The 24,686-nt window shown below is 39.2% G+C and overlaps 1 protein-coding gene across 6 annotated transcripts in view; it reads right to left on the reverse strand.

Moving 5' to 3' along the window:
- Positions 1–24,686, reverse strand: part of baiap2b (BAR/IMD domain containing adaptor protein 2b) — a 58,568-nt gene that overhangs the window by 12,980 nt on the left and 20,902 nt on the right. For 4 of the 6 annotated variants that reach the window (XM_026915066.3, XM_026915069.3, XM_026915067.3 and 1 more), the window contains exons 4-9: positions 17,677–17,688; positions 17,129–17,190; positions 14,948–15,019; positions 14,438–14,578; positions 7,006–7,158; positions 510–740 (exon numbers count right to left, since the gene is read on the reverse strand). In XM_026915066.3, coding sequence (XP_026770867.2) covers positions 510–740; positions 7,006–7,158; positions 14,438–14,578; positions 14,948–15,019; positions 17,129–17,190; positions 17,677–17,688 — 671 coding nt within the window. The remainder of the gene's footprint in view (positions 1–509; positions 741–7,005; positions 7,159–14,437; positions 14,579–14,947; positions 15,020–17,128; positions 17,191–17,676; positions 17,689–24,686) is intronic. The other 2 variants (XM_026915070.3, XM_026915065.3) reach the window with 1 other exon arrangement.

Genomic DNA, 24,686 nt, shown 5'->3' on the forward strand with positions numbered 1-24,686 from the left:
ATATCAGTGTCACACCCAGTGTTCCAGTGATAGGCTCAGAATCCACCGCAACCCTGACCAGGATAAAGCACTTACTGTAGATGAATGAACAAATGAACAAATGAATACATGAATACATGAATACATGAAGTTGCACACAGAATGTATCATCACAGAATCGAATCAGACTGATTTCAGACAGACCGAGTTCTCAATATGTAAGTTGAAAGGATCTTCATCATGAATACTTTATTCTTATGATTACAGCAGCAGTTCTTAGGTACAAGGCTACAGTTTATGATAAAATGTATACCGTTTTCATCGCACCAGGCAGCAGGAAAGAAATGGTCCACATTGACAGTCTGAGGACCACTGGTTAGCCTGATATATCTCGTTTTACTAGGGAAAAAAAATCTTTTTTTTTTTTTTTCTTTAAAAAAAAAAAAACAAAAAAAACTTGAAAGCTCTAAAAACCGTGTGTAATGGAGTTCAGCTGGCCATAACCAATTTGAGCCACATCCTTCACTCACCTGTTGGTTGCCCATGAGAGCAGCCAGTTCAGGTGAAACAGGTAAAGGTTTGGCTCCTGGTATGGGATCTGAGATCACCAGATTAGATTTAGAGGCATGCTGTTGTCCGGTACCCAGTGTTCCCCCTGAGCTCATCTGCTGTGCAAGGAGAACAGCTCGATCTGGGAGTTTATGAGGGTCAGAACATGCCTGCTGCCACGTCGGGATCTTCTGCATCAGCAGCTCTTTACCCTGAGCACACACATAAATATTTTCAGTTTTAACAGGGCTATCAACTAGTGGGAGGCATGAGTCTAAAGGAAATGCGTAAATCTACATACAGATGGCTGGGTATACTGACAAAATATACACCCAATTTTATAGAAAGTACAGCTTAACTAAAGGAAACTTTCCAAAAGTCTTCCTACACACGCACATGTGCGCGCACACACACACACACACACACACACACAGCTCAAGTAAAGTGCAAGTGCGCTTAACTCCACATTGATTAGAGTCTTTGATACAGAGAGAGTGATAGAGTGATAGAGTGATCCCTCCTCACCGCTCTCAATTACAAAACCACAGACATCTGTCTCTATTATACTTTAAAACATGGAGGTTTTGCTCTCTGCTGTGCTACTTTAAAGCAATGAAACATCAATCTTATACCTTAAGACCTGCTTTGTCTGTTCCCACTCCACCATCCCACCATACACACACACACACACACACACACACACACCCACAAACCGGGCCAGATACTACCGCATTACCCCACACTATTCTTGGCTCCAGGTCCCAGCTGGGCATTGAGACAAGAAACTCAGAGCTCATGAGCACAAACTTGCCTACACTGCAGAAAGGGAGGAAAACTGGATTTTTATGGGTTGCCCATACAGCAAGGACATTTAATTAATGCCAGCTTTGTGTGCAGTGCATGGATGGGAATAATAACGCCTGTCCAGTCAGATGGTACAGTAACTAAGAGCACTACCAACATTTTGCAGCTGCCGCCTCCTTAAAGAAGCAATTTGTAATGTTTGGCGTCCTCTGCTGCCTGTGAAGTGAGTCAGAATTGCAGTGAAATCACTGATAAACATTTCCCTACCCACTAACCAGTCCCACCCCCTCTGTTTATACTACACATTAGGGATGAAACCGAATATGGATACGTTATTCGGAATGAATAGAAATATGTTCATTGGATACAAAATACAGATATGAATAGGAGGCTAACAATATTTTCAGGGCATCTGTCAAAATATACTATCCCTCCCCCTTGCATGGTGTTTTTTAACTGCTGATCTATTCCAGCCTATTCCTCAATACCTCTATTTATTCATTTACTCTATATTCAGTTCTGCTGGAGAAATTAAAGAGGTAGAGCGAAAATAAAGTATTGAGACCTACAGAGAGAGAAGGTGAAAGAAATACTGACAGTCAGACAGGCAGACAGACAGACAGACAGAGAAACAGAGAGACCACCTACATACTCCTTCTCTGAGTCAGACTTGAAAGGTCCCCCTGCTGAGTCAATTATCACCCACGCTGCCAGCCTGGCCCCCACATGGGCACCTGCGGAGGGCATCGTGACCAACCTGACTAGGGCACTAATGGCCACTTGTGTGTGTTTTGAGAACAAATGTGCAAGGACAAGGGGGAAGAAGTAGGACTTGGTGATGCTATTGTTACATTGATGATATTTAGCGGACATCCTTATCCAGAGTGACTTAGAGAACTGTTTTGTAGTCTCTATCAAAACACATCCTCATGCTAGTTCACTAGGTCAGGGACTGAGAGTACCTTTCGTCTAAAAGGCCTTTTGGGGAGAAAATCTGTATTGCGATGTAAGTTAATATCATAAAGTTATATCACAATACAGATATCATAGGTATCAATCTTTTATAACACTGACCGACTGCACTGTTGTCACTAACGGCCATATTCAGAGCTGGTGACTTAAGTCCAATATTTACGCAGGGAAAGTTATGCATATTCAGAGATGGGTTAGACAGATCAATTTTCTGGGCTCCCCCATTCAGATTACGCAAATCACCATCATGTACTTTACGCCTCTGGGACTGCCAGATTTAAAAATATATATATAGCCAATAGATTGTAGTATGAATAGTCCTATTTGTAATTATTGTATAAATCACTGTACATTTGGTTTAATTTAACAATATGGCTTCCACCCTCATTAGCTTACAGCAGCTTATAAAATAGCACTGGATTCAGCACATCCTATTATTTTGCATTTAATTTATTTTTATATAGCGGCTGACAGTTAATTGTGCACACCACTTAACGTAGCCACAAGATATTAAATCAAGATCACACAGGGATGTAGGCTATTATATCATGCATTTAATTCACTATTTTGAGTTGATGAGGTAATAAAATAATGCCAGTGGTTTTGTTAATGTGATATCCTATGCTGTAAAGAAAATGTGCTGACAGTTTGAAGGATAAGCTGACCGAGAATTCATCTGCTGCGCTTAATCTCACATCAAGCAAGTGCAGTTGGTAATTTCATCTATAAAAAATTCGGTCTTCACAATAAGCAGTGACTCTGATTAAACCTTTTTTTTGTGGATGATAAAATTAAACACATGTACCTGAGACATGCGTCTGTTTTACTCAAACTCCGCCCTGTGTAAGTAACTCTCATGTAACTTCTGAATAGTGCTTAAGCCTGTTGTTACGAATATGGCCCATTAAGAAGTAACTGACCAACCCCTTAATTTCTCTGCTTATCCTCTTGGGAGATTAAGAGGACAAATGTTAAAATTTGGTTTGTGCCAAATACTTACTTTTCTCTCCTTTTCCATGCTGAATAATTTACAGACAAATTGTTAATTACAGTAAGGTAGTGGAAGCAACATTAAAACATGTTTGTACAAAGTGTTTTACTTTCTTTTCTATTTCATGTTAAATAATTTATTTTAGAAGATATAAATGTATATACAGTGGACATAAAAAGTCTACACACCCCTGTTAAAATGCCAGGCTTCTGTGATGTAAAAAAATGAGACCAAGGTAAATCATTTCAGAAATTTTCCCACCTTTAATGTGACCTATAACCTGTACAACTCAATTGAAAAACAAACTGAAATCTTTTAGGTTAGGCGAGTAAAAATGGAAAAAACAAAATAATGTGGTTGCATAAGTGCACACCCTTAAACTAATACTTTGTTGAAGCACCTTTTGATTTTATTACAGCACTCAGTCTTTTTGGGTATGAGTCTATCAGCATGGCACATCTTGACTTGGCAATATTCGGCCACTCTTCATTGCAAAAACGCTCCAAATCTGTAAGATCTTCAGATCACCCCTTGGATTCAGGTCTGGGCTCTGGCTGGGCCATTCCAAAACTTTAATCTTCTTCTGGTGAAGCCATTCTTTTGTTGATTTGGATGTATGCTTTGGGTCGTTGTCGTGCTGAAAGATGAAGTTTTTCTTCATCTTCAGCTTTCTAGCAGAAGCCTGAAGGTTTTGTGCCAATATTGACTGGTATTTGGAACTGTTCATAATTTCCTCCACCTTGACTAAGGCCTCAGATCCAGCTGAAGAAAAACAGCCCCAAAGCATGATGCTTCCACCACCATGCTTCACTGTGGGTATGGTGTTCTTCTGGTGATGTGCCGTGTTCTTTTTGTGCCAAACATACCTTTTGGAATTATGGCCAAAAAGTTCAACCTTGGTTTCATCAGACCATAACACATTTTCCCACATGCTTTTGGGAGACTTCAAATGTGTTTTTGCACAATTTAGCCAGGCTTGGATGTTTTTCTTTGTAAGAAAAAGCTTCCGTCTTGCCACCCTACCCCATAGCCCAGACATATGAAGAATACGGGAGATTGTTGTCACATGTACTACACAGCCAGTACTTGCCCGAAATTCCTGCAGCTCCTTTAATGTTGCTGTAGGCCTCTTGGCAGCCTCCCTGACCAGTTTTCTTCTCGTCTTTTCATCAATTTTGGAGGGACGTCCAGTTCTTGGTAATGTCGCTGTTGCACCACATTTTCTCCACTTGATGATGATGGTCTTCACTGTGTTCCATGGTATATCTAATGCCTTGGAAATTCTTTTGTACCCTTCTCCTGACTGATACCTTTTAATAATCAGATCCCTCTGATGCTGTGGAAGCTCTCTGTGGACCATGGCTTTTGCTGTAAGGTGCGACTAAGAAAATGTCAGGAAAAGCCTACTAGAACAGCTGAACTTTATTTGGGGTTAATCAGAGGCACTTTAAATGATGACTTTAAAAGGTGTGTACTGACTCCTATTTAACATGAGTTTGAATGCGATTGCTTAATTCTGAACATAGCCACATCCCCAGTTATAAGAGGGTGTGCACACTTATGCAACCACATTATTTTGTTTTTTTTATTTTTACTTGCCAAGCCTAAAAGATTTCAGTTTGTTTTTCAGATGAGATGTACAGGTTATAGGTCACATTAAAGGTGGAAAAAGTTCTGAAATGATTTATCTTGGTCTCATTTTTTTTTACATCACCAGAAACCTGGCATTTTAACAGGGGTGTGTAAACTTTTTATATCCACCGCAGCTGTAGATAAGAGCTTTAAATAAGGGTATTTGGGAATTATTTAGACATACTCAGTTTATTAATCTATACTGTTCTATAGACATGAATTTGCTTTTTCCAACTTAGAAATTCCACTTAAAGTTTATCTGGATTATGAAAAAAAGAGTTGTGTCTCAAACACACTTCTCAGTCATATCTCCTTCATGCTGTAGCCTTTATTTGCTCGGTTGGCCTTGGTGGCAGACGGTGATTAACCACTCAGTAGTCTGAGGGTGTTAGCCGTGGGCGACGGTGTGGAGATTCAGAGATGATGGTGTCTCTGTGGGAAGATGGTCTGTTCCTTTAATGATATTTTGTTCCTGAGACTTTCCTGAAGTTTATTATGAGTATGAGATTTGTGCAAAGGTGTGTGTGTGTGTGTGTGTGTGTGTGTGTGTGTTAATCCATTTTGTCAATAGATTCGTAGTCATTACTATTCTCTCATTTTTTACCTTTCTTCATTTCTCTCTATCTGTGAAGGGAATAAAGAGGTTGGGATGTGCCCCCATTTTCAACTCAACTTCTCATCCTCCTACACAACCATTATGTTCAACCACATCTCAGTCAAACACAGGAAAAGTCTCCATCAAACCACTCAGTCTCTCAGTGTGTCTTCCTACGCATTCATGTGCACTCTTTCACTCTCTCATCTATAGGGTTTATTGTCTGGCTATGCTATGTTCTTGCAGAAGTGGGCCACACTCCCCATCTTTCTCCTTACTGTTCCTCCTCCAGACGCCTTCCCTCCCACCACTCTGTCTATCAGTGATACAGCAGCGTGGGCCACATACAGAACAGAGGATAGAAACTCATTCACCCATACAAGACTGGAGTCCCCCCCACACACACACACACCACATCAGTGTTCGTCTTTACTTTACAGCTCACCTCTATTCCCACATGGTCTGTATAACACAATGCATGTGGCTCATAGCACACTGGCACTGGCCCATGTCTATTCATCTGCTCTACTGAGTGTTTAATTAAATCTCACGCTCAAGGTAGGCAAGTCCAGGAATGGAAATCAGGAGCTACTGAAATGCTCAGGGAAACTAGTTTCATTGTGATAATGTAGCCATCTGTCAAAATTTCATGTGCAAAGAAAACTTCACATATGCAGACCATTGTAAAGCAGACATTTCACATAATTAGCAGCATGCTACTTTATAAGATGGTAAAGAGAGGGAATTCTTAGGGCTGAAACAGCTAATCAATGAGTATAGCTCTTTATTAATGTAGTTTACCATAGTATGATAATGACAGTAAGCAAAATAGAATAGTACTATTGGTAGGAGATTACGTAAAAGAGTCTTATATATTGTATGACATAGGTACAATGGATGGTATTTAAATTACATGAGTGGTGGCCTGGGAATACCCTTCACATGGAAAAATTTAAAAGTTTTCTACTATATATAATTCTGAAAACTATAAATCTCTCTCTCTCTCTCTCTCTCTCTCTGTATATATGCATATATTTTTCTTAGTCCAAGTCCAAGTTTGACCTAAACCCTTTGACCTTTCGTTGTTTTGGTGAATTCAGCCACAGCAACATTCAGTGGGTTTTCTCAGACCTCCAAACATTCATTAATAAGCTTTAAACATGGTGAGGAATAATGTAAAGTATATTAATGTGCTTTTAACATGTCCAATAGTGTCTACTACCAAGAACTGTATTATTTAATCATTAATCAATTCATTATCATCAACTATGCTTTCAGTCAAAGTATCTACTACTGTTTACTTAACTACTTAATAGTAAAGAATGAAGAAATATTTCATATCAGTCTTGGTAGTGAACCCTGTGGTATTTTTCCAAGCAACCTAAATTTTAAGGCTCAATGACTGCTGGTTCGCCCCCTCTCTGAGTCATACAGCAGAAGCATGATGTGATGAAAGCAGATGGAGTGATTGAACAATCCTCACCTTGGTGTGGTAGGTGTTGGTGCTCTTGGCTACGGCACAATTGCGGTCCACCAGGAAGCAGTACCTCCTCCTCTCCTCGGTCAGGGCATTTTTGTAGCCCTCGGCGATGTGGTTGTCCAGCTCGCTCTGCCTGCTACTGATGGCCTCCACATACTGAATGACAGGGAAGGCGGTGTGAGGCCGAAACAAGACAGCCGAGCCAGGCCTGAAGCTCACACTTTGAACAACATTCATGTAAGCTTGATGCAACCTGGCAATGCGAATGTGCCACATACAGCATTCTGAAGCTAAATGAGCTGCAAAGCTGGCAATGGATGCATTCAGTGAGCATGGCTGAGTATCAGATGACCCAGAAAAAAGGGGGGTTAAGTTGCACTGATATGTTCACTGAACTGTGTAACGTAAAGGTCAAATGTACAGTAGGGTCCAAAAGTTACCATCACTACTGGGGAGTATTTTATGCCGTAATTAAGCACAAATGGATCAAAAACTAATACAAAATCAATGCCTGGTCACTCTCTCTCTCTCTCTCTCTCTCTCTCTCTATCTCAGGATTCTATAGCCAATGGAGCTATTGTCTTTCCTCTTTATTTCATAGCTTATTTAATTAAAATACACAATTGGTCTCATTTGAATTTGGTGTCTTAACTCTTATGTCACTATGTCCTTTGACCTGGGCTTGTAATAAGCATAATAAATTAGTTAGTTAGAAAAATACAATGGTACTAAAGGTAACAGATTACTTAAAAGACTGTTACTAGTAGTGTAGGAACAGTAGAGTACATTATGCCCTGTATTTCATTTTAAAGGGTTAAAATAAACATGTTAAAAAAACATTTAATATAGGGTCAATGAGTTTGATCCTGTATGATGATTATGATAAGAACAAACATTTTTGAACTCTACTAGTTATGGATTATTGGGCTTTGGTCTTCATACTTGAATAAATAAGAGTTTTTGGTAGTGAATTCAGACTTTTGGACTCTCCTGTATGTTGAAAATATTTGGCAGTTGATTGTTGTTACTAAATATGTACATGTATGCAAACTCACTATGAAGTTATAGTGTCACTTTGTCTTGTGTTTTCAGTCAACAGAAAATGGCTGTCTGATGTAATGCCAAGCTCCCTGCCACTCTGTTGGCCACAGCTCTTATGTCCTTCAACATGGACACAGTGCCACAGAGGTCAGTGCATTCCAGCAACCCATGCCCACATTGACACACACACACACACACACACACACACACACACACCTGACCTGAGCCAGGTGTAAGACTCATCCTGAGCCAGGATGAGGCTTATACCAAGTACAGGTACTTGTGTGTGGAATACTGTGATTCCCACCTGCCAAGTGTTAATGAATATAGCTGAGCTCGCTGAGGTCACTAAAATAGTCCAAGGTCATTGCTATCACCATTAGACTCCCTAAATGCTAAAAGATAGTAAATCATTTAAATTCACTCCCATATTCAACATGAGCTATACATGCAGAATGTAGGCATGTGATGGTAAAACGCAGCAAAAGGTTTGGGGTAAACTCTAATAAAACTTTGAGTTCTCAATTGTGTTAAGGAGGCGTGCTCCGGAATGAGATATTGATGTCATAGCGCTTCTAGGAATTTCCACACATGACTGTGACACAATGCAGAAGACGTCATGGTACTTATTTACACAAAAGAGCACACACATGCCAGTCGGGATACTGTTTCATCCTGACATTTTGTACAGTGTAAGATAAACCAAGCCCATTTTCTTAAAATAATTCAGTAATAAGTAGACACAAACAAAGAAGTCACCAAAAGCACTAAGGGCAGCTATTTTGTGCAAACAGCTATACTTTATGACTAGTGGTTTATAACCAAACACTGCTGTTCCTGTATACATTGCAAATAATTTGCCTCCAATGCAGTACTGTACTGTGGATGATGTTCACTTCCACTGTATCCTGCATCTAACACTTGGTTAGGATAATCCAATGTTGCTGTTCAAAAGCAAGTCAAAGTGTTGTGAAGAAGTTGTCAAATCAGTAAGCCTGGGTCTGATTAGCATAGAAAATACATGACAAAAGAAAATGAAAGTACTTGCTTCAAGTTAATATCAAGGTATATTAAGGCACATTAATATAAGCCTTTCACACCATGTCAATATAGCTGTATAAGTATGTAGGTCTAGACAGAAGAACTCAGGTCAGACTACCTGACATTCAGACACCACCAGGGAGCTGCCAATCACAGTGAGTGACTCAATATACTGTGTGTATATTGTATTATAAAATATATAAAATGCCCACTCAAAATAAGAGCAAGAGGCTAACTAGTACAGTGCAAAAATTATAGCGAGGAAGCAGAACTAGGACGAGACATCCAAAAATAAAATAGAGGAGGAGTCGAAAAGGCGATAAAGAAAGGTCAGTGTTATGCTGGCTCCTCATCCTTTCCACTAATTGCAAGAGGGTTTTTTGAAACTCTGGTGCAAAATAGAGCAGGCCATTAGAAGTCAATATTGGTGGTAAAGTTTAATACCAAGACTTTAGTCCATATCATTACCTGCAGAGAAAGAGTTATCTTCAATTACAGGCAGTTAATAAAACTGGTCTTAAGCAACTGAGATTTGTTATAAAGGTTTTATCCAGTATTACTGCCATCAAATTCACTATGACCACAATTTCCAGACTTTGTCTTTCGTTAAAAATATATACGTATAACTTAATTTCATCACCATGGTAACAGAATGCATATCCCCATTTTCTTTTAAAACCTCTTCTGTTGCAGTTGTCATTGCTCCTTCTGTTTTTTTTTTTTTTCTCCAGGGATAGGTGTGATGGTGGGAATGGTGGGGCTTGGGGTATAGGGGGTACACAATACACAGCCTCACCATGAGCTATAATATTTATAATAAATGCTATAAAACTTTACACCTTCACTGTTGAGGGTTTGATCCCTGATAAGGGTGGTGGTGTGGTCACTAGATACTCACCTATATATTATTATAAAAAAAAAAAAAAAAAGGACTCACTGTAACCTTCCTGTAGATGTAACCTCAGTGTGATGCAGGAATGCACAAAATATGCTGATGTTCTAGGTATCCATAAGTTTTCAGGAAGCGGGCGTTGATCCTACCAATTATCATACAAAACAAGCATGTTCCCAAAGTTCAGTAAAAAACTGATTTCAGATCTGTAACTGCAGATTAGTTTGACTCTTGGTCTAGCCAACTGCCTCTGTTGGGCTTGTGGCCACTCAGGATTTTCTGATCCCGAGCTTGAGATTACATTTTATTTGAGACAACATTACATTATGTTTCTCCAGTAGATTTCAAACAATTAAATTGATTGCCGGTGCTGTATGAACATGACATCTGGATTCAATAAGATATTTGGATATATTTAATTTGCATACAATGATTCCAATATGGTCTGTAATGTCCTGGCATCCTGTGCGTATTTCAGCCTTACCCCCAGTGTCTTGGGATACGCTCCGACCCTGACCAGGATCAAGAGTCAACTGAAAATGAATGAATGATTTCAATGCAATGGTATTTAATAATGCATTCTTGGAAGTGTGTATAAATTGTGTAAAAATTTCGAGTTCTTGATAACTGATTAATTAAAATGGCTCTGTTTGTACCTTTTGATAATAAGCACCACAGTATAGAGGGCTCTGAGAGACACATTTTCAGAGAACTGTGAAAGGAAGTTAAAGTATATTGGATGATAAAGTGCAACTCAGCAAAACCTTACACACTAAGGGATGCTGATGTAGCTTTTTAGCTCTTAAAAAAATTGATACCTTTTAATAAACACAGTTATGTGGATGATAATTCTAGACCTCTGACATGCATGATAAATTTGAGTGTGCAGATGTGATTATTTTAAAGCGAGCACACAGCAACTATAAAGGATTTAAATCCTCTGTAAAATCTGATCCTTTGGCTCTAAACCTAGGTCTGATTTTTTTTAATGCTGTGATGATAATATACATGCACATCTACTAAACACATTTCTGATTAATGTGCCTCAAGCTCATTTCTTACAAATAACTGAGCTGGGAAGAGAGACTCTGGGTCTTATATCAGTGTCATTCATTCAATACACAAGAGAAAAGTGCCCTCTCACTCTCTCTCTCTCTCTCTCTCTCTCTCTCTCTCTCACACACACACACACACACACACACACACACATCCACATAAGCATCATTGTGCTGTTATTTCTTTTCACAACTAGGACCAGTCCAGTCCCTGTTATCCTTCATCATGTGACCTCCTTGTCCACTGCTGAAAACAACAAACATTATGCTTTTACACACACACACACACACACACACACACACACACACACTTAGGCTAGTCACATGATAAAATTCAAATCTGTCTCCAGATGTCTTTAGTATAATTACATAATGAAAAAATAATGCAGTTTTCATTGTTCATTCATTTCTTTTGTTAATTTTATCTCATTAGACAATCAGAGTGTGTATTGAACTCTTGCCATAAAATCTAATAGCCTACCATGTTTTGAGATGCAGATTTATTCCACTGTTAATGTGGTTTACACAGGAAGAGGGTGTGGTATCTGTAGGGTTGTAGTTGCCTAGAATCTTTTTTTTTTTTATTTATTGTTTTAAATCTTTGTCCAGAAAATGCTCCAGCAAATATGGGAAGATCTCACAGTTCTGACCATGTGGGGACATTTTGCTGGTTCTTACTGCTTTTTGGATCTGCTTTTTTATACAAAAAATGGAGCTTTTATTTAAAAAAAAAAAAAAAAAAAAAAGCCAAGATATTTCCTTTTGGTTACTGAGGTTAAGGTTAGAGTTGGATTTAGGCATAGCATTGCATTAATTAGCTGCATTAATAATTATGTCAGTGTAAGGTCCTCACAGGTATAATAAGACAAAGTGTGTGTATGTGTGTGTGTCAGGTTCACACAGGCTTTTAATGTGGCCAGCTGATCTCATCTGCAGCATGACGCACTGCAGGGACTAGCAGCATTGCCATGTAAAATTCATACACAGATGCGCGCGCACACACACATACACACACACTCATTAATTATTCAGTGCAGATGTAAGTGACATACAACAAGCTGAAAGAAAACATGAACCAGGGAGACATGAAATAAAGAAAAGGTCTGTGCAAGTCCATAAGGAACACACACACAAACACACAATCTCTTAAGGGTTCTCCCAGAGGAAAGACCTAGAAGTTCTCACCTGCTAATCAGCTAAAAATAGCTGAGGTTTCTGAGGACCAAGGAGCTGTTGCAGAGACCTGGCAGCTCCAGATATTGATTTACTAAAGCTCTGCATCGCAGATAGCTGTACTGCTGTTGGACTCAAGTCCAGAGATCACTTAGTAATTACTTTATACACACTTTACAAACTCCTGATACCAGAGTCGCAACTTTGGCCAACTGTTCAGCCTTCAGTGGCGATCCAAAATGGTAATCGCATCTGAGCTTGCTGTGAAGTAGAAACCAAGCCACTGTGCTATACAACAATATTTCCACATGCTGTTAATACACCTTTGTATCACTATGCAGACACTTTAGGTCCTGAGATAAAGGCTGTCTTATTACAGATGTAAATAAACACATCTTTTAGCTAACAGGTGTAGATTGTAGCCAAAAGTCAATTTGGTGCTTAAAATCTAGCTAGCGCACATAACACAACCAGTCAGGCCATTTAGGTAAGCTGCTGGGTAGCATCAGTTAGCTGTCCATAGTGAGCTGTTTACAATAGCAGAGCAGACCAATGGCAATTTACAAAATGGAACAGAACAAAAAATAAACACAGGAAAGATGTTTTCATCTGTGCCATGAACTTGGCAAACAATATTGAGTACCATGTCGTATGCCACAAAGTGTGACATTTCATATAATGTGTTACAAATGGGGCTCCCGAGTGACACAATAGAAAAGTGTTCGCCCTGTTTTTGGGAGACTGGGAGTTTGAATCCCGACAATGTCACAGCCATCTGTGCCCAGGAGTCAAGGAGGCAAAACTACCTACTGTATGCTCTCTGACTACAGATGTGTGTATGACCATACACATATTCGCTCTTCCTCTTTCACTCGGTCTCTACTGAGGATGCAAAAAAGCTCAGATTTCATTCCCCTGAAATCGCACTACATATAAACCCGAGGGCTACTTGGCAAACCACATTAAACCACCTCTTCCTTTCACCTCCATTCTTTTATAACATGACACCTGTGGAGTGGTTCAACAAGCCCAAACAGCCCACGCCATTTACACGTCACACTCAGACATTTAAAAAGCAGTGCGCCTCCGCGGTATCATTAGTAGCCCACCTACTGCTAGGGCAGAACAGACCCCAGGTAAGTGTAACCCACAGCTCAAAACAAGCACTCCTCTCTGGTGAGAGGCGTTCATGCCAAACAAATTGTAGTTAGACAAAGCCACAAACCTACACAAGCAGTGTGGGCCTGTATCTTCAACAAAACAGCTAGGGGAGCGGGCTGGAATATACGCAATATTTATACAACAGTTAGTTCTGGTTCACTAATTGGACAAAATTGATTGCCTCTGATTGGACAAGAGGCGTTCCAAGAGTGCTGATATTTAGTATAACAGCACTTTTGCTTGTGAGTTATAATATCAGAGGTCACTATGGCTGTGTTTCTGGGAAAAAAGCCAAAAATGATGGAAAAAAAAAAATTCAGGTTTTGACCAAATTAGTTTGTCAAACTTAGACATCACACTAGTAATGTTTTTTGTGTGTGTTATTTCCTCACACAGTCAATATTGGCTTTGGTCAATTTTTTGGATAGTTATATGCCATAGCAAAACAGACATAAATCTAATTAAGTCACTTTGTAGATAAGTGCTTACACCACGGTACAGATTGTAGTAGACAAATTTTTACATTTTTAAATAACCTAATAAAAGACATTAACATCAAGAAATGTAGTCAACAGTCCTGACTTAATTAATCAGGGATTATTTCCCCACCATGTTCGCATGAGAGTTAACAGTTGAGTGAAGAAATGATGATGATGAAGCTTGTCTAAATGGAGTGAATGACTTCAGGTGATAAGACAGAGATTGACGTGGATGATGCTGATTATAAAAGTGATAACTCATTTTCCATTGTAAACTTTCAATTATCAATTGTAAATCTGCAGTAATGTTTTTTTTTTTTTTTTTTATCTAAGCAGATTAGGTAGGCGGGGCGTCTTTCAAGCCTAACAAATGCTGTGCGCCAGCATAGCCCAAGATCGACTGAGAAATCTATTAAATGCAATACTGGCATATGCTATAAACTAGCCTTGAGAGAATAAACAGATCCATGCTGCAAGTACAAATCCATCTGAGAGGCCCACAGAGGCCAACGTGTTCAAACCTTGCTCATTCAGCTTTTTTGGAAAAGCCCTTTAAAGCTGGATTGACTATTTTGAGTGGGTGGCATCCTTACCTGCATCTCACTATCTCTGTACTTGGATGCAGTCTTGCTGCCTTGCTGGCTTTTCCGCCGCAGTTTCTTCAGCTCTGCCTGGCACTTCTCCAGACTTTCTCCTTTACTCCGGTGCTCCATCTGGTATTTCTTCAAAGCAGCCTGAGGGACAAAACCACAACAGACAAAATGTTTTTAAAAACTCTCTGGGTCTTTTTGAAAAAGGTTAAGGTCCTAACAAACCTTTTGTGTATCCACAATAAAACGTAACAGCTATGTCTCTGACCCCTCTCACCCTGCGCACACACTTTTTCAACCACTTCCATCAGGGGTGAGATACTGATAACAAACCACGATAATAAAAACCTCCAGACATAGATGCAGTTAAATAACTAAAGTGTGATAAAGTGCATCTGTGTGGTGAACTGTTAAATCTTTCTGTGGCATCCACTGCAACTTTGGAATTAGTTTCAACAAATTTAACATGAATATTAATTCAACAGTATCTCTGTGTGTGGATTTGTTACCTACATTTAGATAGCGCGCATCTAGCTCCACCTTCTTCTCCAGTTCTGTGAGGAGCTCATTGTGGAAGGATTTCAGCTAAGAGACAAAAGTATACATATATATGAGGTAATGACATTCTCTCTCTCTCTCTCTCACACACACACACACCCACACCCACACACAGATGGGTAACAAATTAAGGGAAATTCAATATAAAGTGTACAAAGCTGCCAGAACAGCTTCAATGCCCCTTGGCAGAGATTCTATCTCTGGAACTGTACTGGAAGGATGAACATCATTCTTCCAAAAGATATTCATTCAGTTGGTGTTTTGATCATGATATAGTATAATAGCATATAGTGGACACAATTTTCATCCTCATCAAACCATTCAGTGAGTCCTCAGTCACTGTAGATGGGGGCGGAGTCACTCTAGAAGAGACCACTCCCATCAGGACCAGAATGTTTCATCATAGGATAAAGGTGATACAGAGAACTTTGTATTGATTTGTAGTGACAAATAGTAGTAGTGATAAGTGGACCCGAACCACACCAGCTAGATAAATAAATGGCCCCCAGAGCATAACAGAGCCACTGGTTTTCCTTTAGTTTGTCACCCTTCTGTGTATATCTAGATTCATTGGCTATTTTAGCAGGTACACACACTCCATATCGGTGACATTGTAGTTAAAATTACTGTAGCCCATCTGCTGCTTTTCACAATTTCTAAGTCCTTGTCTACCCCATCCATCAGTGAGAAAGGGACCATAACTGACCAAATATATTTTGGGTGTTGGCTCATTCCCAGCACAGCAATGACACTGTCATGGTGGTGAGTCTAGCACTGGCATGAGTTTATTACAGGGAAGCTGAAAGCACTCAGAGAAGTGCAAACGCCTACGATTGGTTAGCATCATTCTAGGAAAAATGAAAAGCCATCCTTCTTGCCCAGACTTAGAGAGCATCATCAGAATTCACACTCATGTTCTCCTCACCCAGGCATCTTCTGTATACTCATGATTAAAATGCTGACCCAGACATGCAGACAGCCACTCAAATATCACTCAGTCTAACCTTCAATACTAAACTGCAACCATATCAGCTGGGCTTAGCTAAATCAGCAGCTACTTTACAGCGATAACGCCAGCTCTATGAGAAAACAGATATCACACAGCTAGTAAAAGCACACACTTTCAGAAGGTTTAGCTGGAGTGAAAGGTAAGCTGGAGTCCTGCAGGATCTCCTGGTTCTCATTTTAATTAAGGAAGAAACAGAGCATGGTTTTTTTTTTAACCCATGTCAGCGTGTGACACTGAGCAGGAAAGCCTCCAATATCTTTTAGCCTGAGGGTGGATAATACTACAGACAGACACCACTGTTCAGGTGACATTTTGAGTCGGCACACCCTTTTCTTTCGCCGCTACTGAGCCAGATGGAAGCCGCCAGATAAGGTCAAAATAAAAGGATAGGAATAAAAACCATTTGGGGTATTTAATGGTGTTTATACCACAGTGCTTTTGAATTCCTGAATATGATTGGTCAGAAGATATAGTTCTGGTTGGAAGGCAAATATTCTTATATTATTCTATTAATAATATTAACAACTTATGTGATATAACAGTGCTCTCAGTAAAGAGGTGTTTATTTAGCATTTTTCGAAGGAGTCTCCAGTAACTTGTTAAGTTTTCCACCTTGAGAAGTTCTTCAGAATTAAAGACTTTCCGTTTTATCTCTAACATTTATTTGTCTTAATAAAAACCGAGAAACAGGCTGGTGAGGGAATGAAAGTTTATAACTAATATATCTACTACTATGTAAGTGATAACAGGAACTTGTTTCACTGTTTCTGTAGCACAAGTTGAATAAAACACTATGTGACATACTCTTATTGTAAATAACATCAATGTTAGGGTCAGGCACCACCCTTTTGTTGATCATTTTAAAATAACAGCATGCCCAATCATCTTTTATTTCATATTTATTTGCTGTCACCCATTACTACTATATTAGAAAATTTCTGTTAGTATCATGAATGGTTTGCTTGATTGCTCCACAGGCAAATATAATAATAATAATAATAATAATAATAATAATAATAATAGACCCCACTCCATCCATTTCATCTCCCATGGAAATTCATTATTAGGTGCTTTTATTCCATATTCAATTCATGTCAAAATTAATGATGTTTCACAGTGTTACACACCATGTCTTCCAACTGCATCTGGATCTGTCTGTGGACTTCAGCCATCTGAAAGAGTACATCCCCTACATAGCGAGTAAAAGAGAGAGAGAGAGAGAGAGAGATAGAGAGACAGAAAATATGTTAAAGCCCTGATATGCTGCACATGCTGCACTATCTACATGCAGTAAAATCATGCGGGTCCACATAAACAATATAAGCTGTGTGACACAAATATAAAAAGAGACAGGAGAAAAGGAGGTAGAGAGAGACTGATTGATGAAGAAGCTGAAATTATAGATGAAAAATAAAACACAGACAGAAGCAAACAGGTCTTTCATTAAGCACATACCATGATGAAATCAGAACATATACGATAATCATAGCAACAAAAGCTTATTGCAGTAGCTGGAATAAATAAATAAAAAAAAGCAGGTGCAGCACATTAATATCACCAGCACAGTGTTTTGCATAATGTGATCATTAGTCATAAAGCAACACAGCTATACGACAGTAATTCATGCAGCCAGGAGGTGTGTGGTCTCGGTGTGTGAGGTATGCAGGGTACCTACACGCAGCTTCTTCTGATTATGCAGTGCATTGTAAAACAAAAAGAACAAAAGAGCTGGTTTGAGAAAAAAAAAACAGAAATACAGTAGAGCAGTACACCTGGGGACACTGTGAAGGAGATAAAACATTTCCCAGGGAGAATAAAACAGACACAGTGAATACTGACGCATGTCTCCTCCACCTGTTTCCCTCAAACACAGCCAAACCTGCATTAATATGGACCAGAGAGGGATCTACCTCAGACATTGTCTCCTTCTACAACTGTTTTTTTTTTTAAATAAATCCATTAGACATCCAGGAAATCATCAAGAAAAAAATAGTTGATGTGACTTAGTTTTCAAATTTGCAAATTTGTATGAAAGGTCTTGAGGTTTGCCTTTGGTTTTGATTAGCAGGTGTACAGTTTCTAACAACTTTATTAATATATAATCAAACTTCATATCAGATTAATGGCATGATATTCTTGCAATCATCCAAAGAGGAAATAAAATTGGTTGTCCAAAAATATATATATATATTTTTTTTTACCTAGAACCTGCTTTAACACCTCAGCTTTATGAAACAATAAACATATTTCATCAAAACAACATGGAAATGATTTTATTTAATAGCTGTTTAATCTTGTTGAGGCTGTCTTCCTGCAAAGATCATATTGTGTAAGAAGCCAGTTTAACAAATGTGGTTTGGCTAAAGATGTCTTGCTATCTAAGTGCGAATGTCAAGCTTTGATCAAGTTGTTGGACGGCTACGTGACATAGTGAAACAGACATAAACTTAATCAATTCAGTATGGAATCCGGCTTATACTGGCTGTTAAAATGTCTGTGATGCTCCTGTGCCACAGTCAGAAGGGAATATGTAAATGCAACCAGATTTTAAAATGCTAGAACTTGGTTGAGAAAGATGCAAAAGAGAAACATATATCAGTTCAGGCTTGTAGTTTTCACAACTATATACTGTATAGCGGAAAATGTCAAAACGTCAGCATGTGAAGGGTTTTCTCAGGCCACCACACATGTACACTCTTAGAAAAAAAGGGTCCATTCATGTTTCTTTGGATGGTTAACAAATCTGGTTTTCTAATGTGGTTCTAATTGGAACCTTTTCTGAAAAGGAATAGAGTTTAGGGCTCTGCATTGAACCATTAAGGGTTCCATGAAAGGGACAACTGAGGACCTTCCTTCTAAGGGTTTATGGCCAAGTCTTGAGGGATAACCTTTAAATGTACAGCAATACATATTAAAACAACATAAATATGAATATTAAAAATATCAGCTGAAGTTGGCCAGAACACTATTCTAGTTGTAATATTAAATTCAGCAGCCGAGACTAACTACACTGAATATCATTGGGGAGGATGTATAGGATCGTGATCATGTCATCACGTTAGAGAAATGGCATTAAGCAGCGCTGAGCTATCTTCCCCAGGTGATCCTCTGATCCCTGTCTGAGTCCGTATTAACCGGGTTTTGGCCAGTCCAACACTATTTTGTTAAGAAACAACCATTAGTACACACACCATGTTCCTTACATGACAAGGTGCTCACAAACATGGCCAAGGATGGTTTACATGCACAAACACACTTACGCACGCACACACACACAGACACACGCACACATACGCGCGCACATACGCACGCACACACAAACACACACGCACACACACACACAGACACCCATTCACACCAATGTATAACATGAACATGGGCTTCATATCTCTCTACCTCCAGTTCCGAATTGAGTCGCAGTGTTTGGTGTGTGTGTGTTTGCGTGTGTGTGTTGTCAGTGCTAATGCAGTAGAGATGTCACATAGCAATGTAGATTAATGCACTTCTACCTACTGCCATCTGTTTGGTCCATTTCCAAACCCACTCTGCCATACAGATCAATGAGACAGCCGTGCTACTGACTAACGTAAAAATGAGAGTAGGTTGAGATGTTCAGAGTTGCACACTCACACAGCTTTCTATCTGTCTGCCTCTATCTATTTGCTCAAGTCTCCTAACACACACAATAATTGGAGGCTTGGACTAAGGTCTAGATCTTTCGGAATACACAGGGTGCAAGTGGGTTTCATAAAGCATGACCCAGTGTTTCATTTTATTATTTACACCAGGTCAAATCCTGATCTGAGCCTCATTGTACTACACATCTAATCAGCTCTAAAGCTCAGAATAAATCTTAGGCTGTGTGCGTGTGTGCGTGTGTGTGTGTGTGCACGTGTGTGCGTGTGTGTGTTCACAGATGAAGTACAGCGGAGCTTAGTGTTCATCATTGGATATGAGAAACGGCTTTATGACCAATTCACTCCAAAAATGTATTTATTTTTTCAGTTTTTTAGTCATCTGCCTCAGACACGTATTACAGAACAGACACACTTAATTCCTGTAAAGCATGCAACTTATGTCTGTTAAAATTGTATATTTTTTAATGAAGTACTGTAATGATACTGATTAAACCAACATTTGCTGCTTAGTCACTGTTCCAATGTTTCATCTTCTACATCTTTCAATAATTTGCATTGTAATTACACTTGTCCCCATCCCTTTAACCTGGCATTGTTGTACATATGGGAATTACTTGTGTGTGTGTTTTCAAAACAAAACAAAGCAGAGTGTTGCTCTGTTGCCTCTGGATGGGCTTGCAGAAGTGAGCTGAGTCAAAAGCATTGGATGGGAAGCCACTTATGTATTTCTGGATTTATGGAAGTGAGAATGTACAGGTTTTTGAGAGTCTTTCAATCATATCTAGCTCTTTCTGCAGTAACTGCTTTATCAGGGTTGCACTGGATCCAGAGTCTATCCTGCTAACACTACGGCAGGAATACACCCTGTATCAGATGCACATGCTTTCACACCTAGGGGCAAATTAGAATAATTGATCCACCTGTAGGTGTGTTTTTGGGAAGTTAGAGGAAGTTAAGGTTATGTGGACATGAAAACATGTGACACAACACATAGACAGTAAGCTGAGCTCAGGATGAAAACCCAGGACCCTAAAGCTGTGCTTTATACATCTAGGTCATGAATTATTATTGTAGAGTTGTAGACATTTTGACCGTAGGGTATTAGGAACTACAAAGCAAATACAGGCAATACAGTAATGTCATTATGTCACACCATATTCATCGGATATTCATTCAAATACACAAATAGATGGTGCCTAAAAACATAGGCATGCCACTAGGAGCAAATTCTCTTATCTGGATCTTAACTCTTCAACAAAGCTGAATTCAGATCAGCTAACAAATGAGGTACGCCATTTCAAGTGAGCAAGATATTGCTCCCCAAAGGGTACTGATCACCTCATGGACTCAAGCTAAACCTACTGGATTATGGCTAATACACAGCACTGCATGGGGTGAAGCCGGAAGAGGAAAAGCACAGGACTTTATTATCATGTGTGTGTTTGTGACTTACTGTGCTTATGAGTACCATCATCATAGAGTGTGTGCTGGTGGAGAGGAGATGAGAGGCTGTCGAGTTTAATTCTCTATTTTCTCCTCTGCACCCACGGTTAAACCGCATATACACACTATTGTCAAAAACAGAGGGACAGAAGGTATACACCCTTGTGTACCTTTGTTCATTGACCTTGCCCTGTCTGCCTTCATCTCCAAAGCAACATAGTCCAATATCCTGTTTTTAGTCAGCACTGTGGTGATCTAATTCCACTCCACATGCTCCTCCTTCCCTCCATCCACTTGCGTTCTAATCCGCTTACTGATAATCAGCACTGATCACACAGCTGAGGCTTATGGGGCCTTCAGCATATTGTTGTTTGGGCTTTAAGGGTTGGAGCAATTAAAATCTGAGCAATTAAAGCCAATAGTGGTGGCCAGGCGTTCAGCCAGCGATCGATGGCTGCAGGTCCTTCGTTCTGCTGCAAAGGAATGTGGACCGTGCTTCTTTGGAGGCTTTCAAGAGACTGTTGAAAAGAATTCTGCTATTCAAAATGTCTGTCCCTTGTACAGAGCTTGTAATTAAGAAGAAAAAGACCAAATAAAAGGGAAGTGAATGGCTTAGGCAGAAATAACAAGAATGTTCCAGTTCAGGAGTTCTCAAACATGTTTTTCATCCAGGGACCTCTTTAACTGTGAAAACATTCCTTGGACCACATTAGAACATTTCATGAACATATTCTATAAATATAATAAATTTGAGAATAGCAATACGTTGCACTACTGTAACAAATCTAAAAATCATTGACCCCATTCGTCTTCCAAAGAGTCATTTCACCACACAACAGCTACTAACCCAACAGGATGAAGGCTAATACTTGCGTTCTCATTTTGAGCTATGTCAAAGGGGACCCTCCCATGTGATTGGTCATGAAAGCCACACTGGCCTGAGAAGAAAAAAAACATTCTCAGAGTCTAAGATTTAAACATGCAATCTCCTTAAAATAGAACAAACTCTCAGACTGCTGCGACCCTTAAACAGCCCAGACGCTGACTGTCGCCAGCTACAGAGACACTAATGCTCAAAAGCCTTGAATAAATTTTACCAGAAAAAATAACAAGTGTTGATTAGCATGTAATGTAATCTAACCTTTAGTACTGCACCATTAATATGAGAGAAGGCGGATGGTGGAGACAGAACTACAGGGGGTTGACCTGACCCATGACCTCCTATGATGAGCCTGATGAGTTGGAAGAAAGAGATTGAGAGCCTCATTACTGACTCCCCATAGCCTGGGAGCTAACAGAGAGAGAGAGAGAGAGAGAGAGAGAGAGAGAGAGAGAGAGATGGCGGAATAACAAATGCCAGGTGCCTACTAAGTAAGAGTAAGATACAGAGTTTTTCAGCTGAACATGAATGATGTGTCTGCTTTAATCCTCCACACCCTCTCACACAGGTATTTAGGGTATCAGTGCTGTATAACGCATCTTAGTCCTGCCCTTTCTTCTATAATTTCCACATCACTCTCGGTTTTCCTCTTATCATTCTATCCACTTGCTCATATTTTGGCTCCATCTTGATTTCTCCCACCTTTTTTCCTTTTATCCCTCTGAATTTCACTACTTTACATCCTTCCTCAACGGCTGTGACCTTGCTGGAGGTAATAAAAGTCGACAGCATAAGAATGATGCCGCACACAGATGCTAGTGATAAGCATAAGCACCTTATTACCAAGCTGAAGCCATAATCACATTCATACTCGCATTTTTTTTTTTTTTTTAAGCTGCATAGTGGGACAGGTGTAGCTGTGCTAGCTGTATGCTGGCATCTCATTTTAAGGCTCTTGGTACAAAATAAGTCTTTCTGCTTGATTTCTTAAAGCTTTTACAAAGCAATACAATTGTGCAGGTCTAATTACTTTTTCTTTTAATTCTTTATCTTATGTAAATGGAGGAAGTTATATGCAATCAGTGATGTCACATGGAGCAATTCAGTAAATTCTTGCACTTCCTTTCTCCAATTTTTGATGCTTTCTTTTATAATTACACAAAGTGTGAACAGCCAAAGATGCATAATAGAATAAATTAAAAATAGTTTGCACAATCACAAGGCTACATAATTTTGAAAGTGTAACACTTGTGGAATGACCTATTTTGAAGCTATTTAAATAGTTTTCATTCCTCTTATATCACAACAATTTGCCAATGATTACTTTTTTTTATTAAAGAATGACACATTGTACTTTTACCAGTTTATAATTACATTTAATTTTACATTTAACATTGCCGTGGAATGTCCTGTGAGACAATTTAGTTCCTGTTATCACTTCGGGATTTGTTTCGCAGCCAATCAGATTTGAGAATTCAGCAGTGCTGTGGTATAAGTTGACTAAAAAAAGGATGAATGACAGAAAGGGGCTTTTATCATTAGTGAGCAGCTGTTAGAGCCACAATAGGGATTGATGACTGCAGTAGCACTCATGGTAACTGGTACCGAGGTACGACAATGAAAACTGATGGATAGTTAGGCATGTAATTATTTTTGGGCACTATGGAACCTGTTTTGTAGCTAATGGGACCGCTAATTTCCCCTTTACTCATTTTTCCACCATAAACTATAATGAGTTTTCTGGAATGCTAAATTTTAACTGTCTAATATGATCAATAGCCTCCCTAGACTTTTTCTAGACATAAATGTCACAAATATCACTCTAAATATAAATTTAAATCATTCTTAATTTTATTACTATCTTTTGCTACTATCTTTACTATGTAGAGGATTTGACTTTTCCTCAAAATATCTTTTACTATCTGAGGAAAAGTTTATTTCTCACTCTTACACTCAGCTTCCTTATTTCTGAATCTGGAATTCTGTAAAGCCTCTTGGCCAAATGTGTTAGAAACTAAAAAACAAGCATTGTATAAAAACAATGAAGTTCCCACCATGTTAAAGTTATCCTTCTTTGGTTCTTTTTTGAAAGATAACACCAATACGCTGCATCATCATCCTTTTAGGTCTGAACTGTTTGCTGTATTTCAATCATGAAGGGCCTGAAAGCTAAGACACTATTACCCCGAGGGGGTATGAAAAAAATACAGAGGTCCAAGAAAACACTAAGCCATGGTTCTGAGCTTCCCACTTCCTCACAGTGAGAAGAAAACTAGATCGTCTGTCCACACCTGCATCTCTGCTGAACAGGCAGGTGAGCATCAAGCTGTCAGCTAATAGAAATGTCCGTCTGGTGTTAAAATGCTGTTTTGCATATCCATTGATTCCTCTTGAGATGAAAAGATGCTCAGTAGCACCTCTATTCGAAAAGCTGTGACACATTATTATCTGGAAAATTCCCCTAACACATAGTCACCTACTCCTTGAATAAAGCCAAGCTTCAAACCTTAATTTCAGCCAATTCATTTCTGCTGGCTGGAGACTTGTATTCTAACGACTTCATTTCTATTTGTGCAAAGGTAGAACACTACGGATTGTATCTTGAGGGCTACTTTCTTGTTTTTCCTGTGCTTTTTCTCCAGAGAGGCAAGGGAATGATAAGTAACATTTTCCTGTCTAGCGGTTCACTTATAATTGTTTTAAATCTCCACCTTATCACAGAGA

The sequence above is a fragment of the Pangasianodon hypophthalmus genome, chromosome 12, assembly GCF_027358585.1.
Source record: "Pangasianodon hypophthalmus isolate fPanHyp1 chromosome 12, fPanHyp1.pri, whole genome shotgun sequence".
NCBI classification, from domain to species: Eukaryota; Metazoa; Chordata; class Actinopteri; order Siluriformes; family Pangasiidae; genus Pangasianodon; species Pangasianodon hypophthalmus.